General features: G+C 55.8%; 1 protein-coding gene across 1 annotated transcript; it reads left to right on the forward strand.

Moving 5' to 3' along the window:
* Positions 1-322: 322 nt before the first annotated feature.
* DCAKD (dephospho-CoA kinase domain containing) lies at positions 323-6,977 on the forward strand. Its single transcript, XM_009998193.1, has 4 exons — positions 323-434; positions 3,587-3,790; positions 5,554-5,641; positions 6,689-6,977. Exons 1-4 carry the CDS (start codon positions 323-325, stop codon positions 6,975-6,977), a joined length of 693 nt encoding a protein of 230 aa, XP_009996495.1.
* The last annotated feature ends 307 nt before the right edge of the window (positions 6,978-7,284 follow it).

A 7,284-nucleotide genomic window follows, 5' to 3' on the forward strand; every position in this document is an offset into this window, starting at 1 on the left:
GCGGGGGGGGGAGGGGGGGGCGGGAGCGGCGGGTGCAGCAGCTGGAGGAGCCTGGGGCTGGCTCAGGCTCCACAGCCAGACTGAGCAGGGTCCAGGGAAGCCTCATTTAACCCAAAGCTGTTTTTCAGCCAGTACCACAGGGGCACCCAGCTCAGAGGCTGCCAAAACCATCATAAAATCTCCGTAACACCCTGAGAAGGGATGAAAATGAGCTTGGAATGAAGTTGCCTGCTCGAGATAAATATTTGATGTGCACAACAAAAGCAGAACAGCCCCGTCCTGGCAGGGTGTTCCAGCTCTCTGCTTTCCATTCCACAGCACCATGTTCCTGGTTGGACTCTCGGGTGGAATTGCATCAGGGAAGAGCACGGTGGTGGCCCTGCTCCGGGACCTGGGCTGTGCTGTCATCGACGCCGACCTCATTGCCAGGGAGGGTGAGTTTTAGATCCTCGCTCGGTCTTTCTTCTCCCTGAGGTTCCCCGGCCGGTGGGGATGGATGGTGGGAAGCGCAGACAGCAGAGGGTGCTCTGGGTGCATTCCAGAAGTGTTTCCCTCCCACTCCCCAGGCTGCGTGGAGCAGCTGTTTTGGGGGGGGTGGGATGGGGAGGAGGGATTGGCGCTGGGATCTGTGATTAATGAGGAAAAAACAATAAGTTAATATCCTAATAAACACCCCGGGGAGTTCCAGTCCTGGGTGTCCCTCTCCTGGAGTTCAATCCTTCCCAGACTGGAAAGCCAATTCCAGGCAAAATAAATGTGGTTCTTGATAAAAGTGGCTGATCTGATGTGTCCCCCCCCAAGGCCCAGGACACCCCTCCTGAAATATGGTCACTTTAGGTGGGGTCACTGACACTCCTGAAGGAGAATTTCCCTCTGCTGGCTGCTGATTGGTTGTAAATCACAGAATCATGGACTGGTTTGGGTTGGAGGGACCTTAAAGCTCATCCAGTCCCACCCCTGCATGGGCAGGGACACCTCCCACCAGCCCAGGCTGCTCCAAGCCCCATCCAACCTGCCCTTCAACACTGCCAGGGATGAAAATACTGAGAGATTGAAGGCATTCAGTGATTTTGTGGACCAAAAAAAACCCCCAAAAAAGGCTCCAAATATTCAGATCAGAGGGAATTCAGCCTGTGCCTCTGCACAGCCCCCCCTGCCTCTTGCTGCTCTGCAGATGTGCTGTCCTGCTTATGGAAAAGACCCAGAAATCCAAATTTGTTGCCTCAGCAGGACTGGAGCAGCCCCTGCTCTTCTGGAAGGAACCATTTGTGTATCAATGTGGTTCCTTCTTGCAATGTGGTCCTGATCCCTCCAGCATCACTGGTCCTTTTTTAGTGTTTAATATGTAATAGACAGCAAGGTTTTCAGACATGTTTTAGGAAAATGGGACATAAGGACATGGAGCTCCTGGAGAGAGTCCAGAGGAGGCCACAGAGATGATCCAAGGGCTGGAGCAGCTCTGCTCTGAAGCCAGGCTGGGAGAGTTGGGGTGTTCAGCCTGGAGAAGAGAAGGCTCCAGGGGGACCTTAGAGCAGCTTCCAGTGCCTGAAGGGGCTCCAGGAAAGCTGGGGAGGGATTTGGGACAAGGGCAGGGAGGGATGGGATGAGGGGGATGGATGAAAACTGGAAGAGGGAGATTGAGGTGAGACATGAGGAGGAAATTCTTTGCTGTGAGGGTGGTGAGAGCCTGGCCCAGGTTGCCCAGGGAAGCTGTGGCTGCCCCATCCCTGGCAGTGTTGAAGGGCAGGTTGGATGGGGCTTGGAGCAGCCTGGGCTGGTGGGAGGTGTCCCTGCCCATGCAGGGGTGGGACTGGATGATCTTTAAGGTCCCTTCCAACTAAAACCATTCCATGATTCCCTGGGTGAGATGTTAATCTGTGGCAGCCAGTGGGATTCCTGGCTCAGGGCAGGGCTGGTTTGGGATGCCTGAGGCTGGTTTGGGATGCAGGAGGGCTGTGCTGAAGGGCTTGTGCTTCTGTTTGGTGAAGAACTCGCCCTGTAGCCACTCCAAGCTGTGCTGCTCTTAACATTTTATTGCACTGTAATTCCCTTCGAGGTGCAGGAAAATTTGCTGGAGGTGCTAAAAGCCCTGGGAGACAGTAGGAAAACACCACAGACACTCAGTGTCTGTTTTCTACCAATCACTTCATTTTCCTCCAGTTCCTTTTTTATATGTGTTTATTTACTAGATGGATTTTCTCCCATCCTGAAACTGCCTCCTTGTGAAATTCCAGGAGACAAAGAGATTGGTCTTAAAGACTTTTATTATGTTGGCCTGAGGTTACAACCTGTGGCAACGTTCCTGGATTTGGGAGAGGAAATTATATAGGGTCTGTCATCCTCTGTTGTCAGGCTCAGCTTGATCTTAATTATGGCTTTATTGCTGTGTCCTTCTTGTTAGTGGTGGTTTGTTTTGGGGTTTTTTTTGGTGGCTTTAAAATTATGTTTGTGCAACATCAGAGTCCCTGCAAATTGGGGATTGATCTTTTAGAAGATTTCTGTGTTCATTCCCACCCAGAATTTGCTGGTTGAGGTGAAAGGAAGTAAAAACAAACCTCAGGAACAGATGTGCAGCAGCCAGGCTGGGTTCAGCTAGTGCTGGATGCAGAGAATTGTGGAATGGGTTGGGTTGGAGGGACCTTGAAAGTCAAGGTCCCACCCCCTGCACAGGCAGGGACACCTCCCCCCAGCCCAGGCTGCTCCAAGCCCCATCCAACCTGCCCTTCAACACTGCCGGGGATGGGGCAGCCACAGCTTCCCTGGGCCACCTGGGCCAGGCTCTCACCACCCTCACAGCAAAGAATTTCCTCCTCATGTCTCACCTCAATCTCCCTCTTCCAGTTTTCATCCATCCCCCTCATCCCATCCCTCCCTGCCCTTGTCCCAAGCCCCTCCCCAGCTTTCCTGGAGCCCCTTCAGGCCCTGGAAGCTGCTCTAAGGTCTCCCTGGAGCCTTCTCTTCTCCAGGCTGAACACCCCAGCTCTCCCAGCCTGTCCCAGAGCTGCTCCAGCCCTGCGATCATCTCTGGGGCCTCCTCTGGCCTCTCTCCAACAGCTCCACGTCCTTCTTGTACTGGGGACCCCAGAGCTGTTCCCAGCCTTGCAGGGGGGTCTCAGCAGAGCAGAGGGGAACAATCCATTATTCAGCTAAACCAAACCTGATGCTGGTCCTGCTCCCTTGGGGATCTCCCAGCTCGACCCTTCACCCTGGAGCTGGTGGGAACAGCTCAGCCCCGTTCCTTGGCTGGTGCCTGCCAGCCTGTCCTCTCACCCCACCCTGATGCTGATTCCAGCCCTGAGCAGCAGCAGGAGGGTCGTGACTCTGAATTAATGCCTGCAGGCTGCTCCCACCTCCTTGGTGGCTGCCCTCAAAGGGACCTTGGGCTGGCAGGGGGTGTTTTTTTGCACCAAGGGCAGGTGTCTGCTGAGCAGCTCCAGCTCCAGCCGTGCTGGCAGATGTTCTGCCTGCCCAGGAGAGGCAGCTGGGTTAGATCATGAACAAAACTCATTGGAGGCCTCTTGCTGCTGCAGACACTGTGGCTGTGCTGTGGAATTGGCTCTAAGCTCGGGCTGTCTCATGTCCTCAGTGGTGCAGCCCCCCTTGAAGGCCTATCAGGAGATCGTCCGTTCCTTCGGCACCCGGGTCCTCCTGGAGAACGGGGAGATCGATCGGGAGGCTCTGGGGAACATCATCTTCTCCCAGCCAGAGAAGAGGCTGCTGCTGAACTCCATCACCCACCCGGAGATCCAGAAGGTGATGCTGAAACAGATCTTGAAGTACTTTGTGCTGGGTAAGGTGCTGGCTGGTCCTGGTGTCCTGGGGCTGGAGCCCTCCCTGCTCGCTCTGCCCTTGGTTTAACGTGGGGAGAGGGACAGGGAAGGAGAAAGGGAGGGGACATGGAGTGACAGCCTTTGTGCTGTGCCACCAGTGGCATCTGGGGTGTTCCTTCCTGCCCTTCACCACCTCCTCCTCCTGGAGTTCAAAGCACATCTGCAGGGCCCGAGAGCAGCATTTTTGAGGCCTCTTCTGAGGTTCCTTTGCTGGATAATGTCACACCTTCCCAAATGGCCAAACATCCTTCCCTGTCCCCACCCCCCCTGGGCCTGTCTGGAAGCTGTGGAGCCCTTTTGTGAGGATGAGATGAGGAGGGGGCAGAGAACTGTGGCTTCCAAAGCCCCCCCTTCCCTCCCCCCTGACAAACAGAACAAACCCAGCTGTCAAACTCAGCCCGATCAAACGCCAGGGAGGATCAGCAGCTGGTGAGGAGGTCTCGGTGTAGACAGGAGGATGTCTTAATAGAGTCAGTCTGGTTTTGTGGAGCATCTCAAAGCTGTGACAGCTGAACAGACCCGTGCTCTGCTGCGGGCTGAGGAGGAGGAGGAGGAAACAAGGGAGGAAGCAACAGGCAGGAGAGCTGGGAGCCAGAAGTTGGAGTCTTGAACCTGGGGAGGCGGGTGCTGTCCTGGCCCTCGGCGAGAGAGCCCTGTGCCTTCAGCCAGCTGCTTTGTCCTCATTAGTCAGGATTTAATGATTTGGGATGGCTGGCTGCTGTCTCTGAGGGCTGCTGTGTGCAGAAAGCTCTTATCGATCAAACCCGAGGGCAGCCAGAAGTCTCTCTGGGCGGAGATGCTGCTGAAATGGTGGCGTGTTGGCTGATGATGTCTTTGTCAAGGCTTTTATTGCCAGGGCCAGCTCTGGGAGGGGGGTGGGTTGTAAAGAGGGGACACCAGCAGAATTGGGGGTGACAAAACTGGGGGGGCACACTCAGGAGTGAGATGCTGGCTTAGAGCTTTCCTGTACCCTTGCACCCCAACATCCCCAAATGCTGCTGTCTGCTGGGGGAGTTGGCTTTGGAGAAGGGCAGAGGGACATGCTGGGGTGGGCTGCAGGGTCCAGGGGGACAGTGGTTGGTGGTCACGAATTCTGCTCCACCAGCTCCACATTTGCCCAGTTTTTGGTGAGGTTTGGGGCCCTGGGGCTGTGTCTGGAGGCACCTCCTGTGCCTCAGCCCTGCGAGGATTTCCTCACTCCCCTGGGGAAAACAGAACTGTTCAGCCCAACCTTTCCATAAAGGGCAGAAAACTGAGCTGGGAAATGTTGGCTCAGATGTCCACAGCCTGGAGAAACCTTGGAGAGGGGAAAGAGAGGAGAGCAAATTCCTCTGTGGGCACTGCAGAGAGACCAGCAACGACTGCAGCTCTCACCAGCAAGGCACAGCCACTCTCAATCCAGCTCCTTGTTTCAGCTCCTCATTATATTTTTGCAGCTTCACCTTTGCTCTCAGATCATCCAGGTTAGGGTTGTTTTGGGTTTTTGGGGTTGTTGTTTTGTTTTTTTTTCTCTGTGGTTTCTTTTTTTGTTCTGGAGATTGGAACAAAACCACTTCCTCTGAGAGGGAGGAGGGAAGGCAGGCTCTGCTCTCAGTGTAATCCTGGAGCTGGGGAGCTCTCCCTGGCTGTGCTGAAGCAGCTGTGGCTGTGGTTGCAGCACGAGGGGTTTTTTGGGAATCCAGGTAAAGCTGTTCCCTTTTTTGGGGTGTTGTCACCCCTGCAGGCTATCGCTACGTCATCCTGGACATCCCCCTGCTCTTCGAGACCAACAGGTTGACCAAGTTCATGAAATACACGGTCTTGGTTTATTGGTAAGTGCCCCCCAAGGAGCAGGACACTGCCAGCCACCTCCCTTAGGGTTTGGAGGGGACTGTCCCCTCCTGTCCCTCCCACTCCCTGCAGGTTCAGCCCCAGCCCTGGTGTGAAGCCTTTCCATGCTCCACCTCTTTCTTGTAGGTGTGAGGAGCAATGTGGTCCTTCCATTGAATCACAGAACCATGGAATGGGTTGGGTTGGAAGGGACCTTAAAGATCATCTAGATCCAACCCCCTGCATGGGCAGGGACACCTCCCACCAGCCCAGGCTGCTCCAAGCCCCATCCAACCTGCCCTTCAACACTGCCAGGGATGGGGCAGCCACAGCTTCCCTGGGCAACCTGGGCCAGGCTCTCACCACCCTCACACCAAAGAATTTACTCCTCATGTCCAACCTAAATCTCCCCTCTTCCAGTTTTAATCCATTCCCTCTCACCCCATCCCTCCCTGCCCTTGTCCCAAGTCCCTCCCCAGCTTTCCTGGAGCCCCTTCAGACACTGGAAGCTGCTCTAAGGTCTCCCTGGAGCCTTCTCTTCTCCAGGCTGAACACCCCAACTGTCCCAGCCTGTCTTAATCATAGAAGCATGGAATGGTTTGGGCTGGAAGGCACCTTAAAGATCATCTAGACACAACCCCCCTGCATGGGCAGGGACACCTCCCACCAGCCCAGGTTGCTCCAAGGCCCATCCAACCTGCCCTTCAGCACTGCCAGGGACAGGCTGGACAGGACTTGGAACAACCTTTACCCCTCCCCAACACTCGGCACCATCATGGGGGGAAAAATCTCTGGTTTTGAGCCATCCCACCCTGGGCTCCATTGGCTGAGGCAGACTTTGGGGCAGGGTTTGAGGCACTGCCTTGGCATTCCAGGCTTTGGGAATGCTGAAAACACTCAGCTTGGGGCTGACTCCACCAATCCACAGGATCGGGAATGAATCGGGGAGCATCCCCATCACACCCTGGCTGTTCCCCCGTGTGCCCTGGAAGGTGGGGAAGCACCTTCCCCCCCAAACCCCCTTCCCACTGTCCCCTCCTGTCCCACAGTGACCCCAAGACGCAGCTCTCCAGGCTGATGAGGAGGGACCAGGGGCTGTCCCTGGCTCAGGCCCAGGCCCGCATCTCCTCCCAGCTGCCCCTGGACCAGAAACGCCCGCTGGCCACTCACGTCATCGACAACTCTGGGGCCTGGGAGAGCACCCACCAGCAGGTCCTCAGCCTGCACTCCCACCTGGAGGATTCCCTGCATTTCCTCTGGGCACGGCTGGCAGTGGGGGGGGCTGTGGCCGGGCTGGGGGGGCTGGTGACCCTGCTGCTCTGGCGTTTCATCTCTTAATTCACCTTTTTTTCTCCCTCTCCGAGTTCCTGGGTTTGAAAAGGGCAGGGAAAGGTCTCTCCTTTCATGAGCTTTGGGTGGGGGGATGAGGTGTCTCCTTGCAGGCTTCCCAAGCTGAACACAGGGGGGTTATTTCCAGCACTGCCTCCCCTCTCCTTTCCCTCACCCTCTGGCTGTGCCCATGGGGTGGGATCACCCCCCTTGTGTGTGACCCGTGGATGGGACAAGTCCCTCGTGGTTCCCCTGTGGATCCACCTGGAATTCAGGTGCTTTCATGTCTTCCAGGACAATCTCTTCCCTAGAGGAG

This window comes from Chaetura pelagica, unplaced genomic scaffold, assembly GCF_000747805.2.
Source record: "Chaetura pelagica isolate M959 unplaced genomic scaffold, ChaPel_1.0 scaffold1325, whole genome shotgun sequence".
Lineage (NCBI taxonomy): Eukaryota > Metazoa > Chordata > Aves > Apodiformes > Apodidae > Chaetura > Chaetura pelagica.

Excerpts from the sequence above, each read along its gene's own strand:
- DCAKD (XM_009998193.1), top strand. The coding sequence starts at position 323 with ATGTTCCTGGTTGGACTCTCGGGTGGAATTGCATCAGGGAAGAGCACG. Across the intron at positions 435-3,586 it reads CGACCTCATTGCCAGGGAGG|TGGTGCAGCCCCCCTTGAAG; the intron begins GTGAGTTTTAGA and ends TCATGTCCTCAG. Across the intron at positions 5,642-6,688 it reads TACACGGTCTTGGTTTATTG|TGACCCCAAGACGCAGCTCT; the intron begins GTAAGTGCCCCC and ends CCTGTCCCACAG.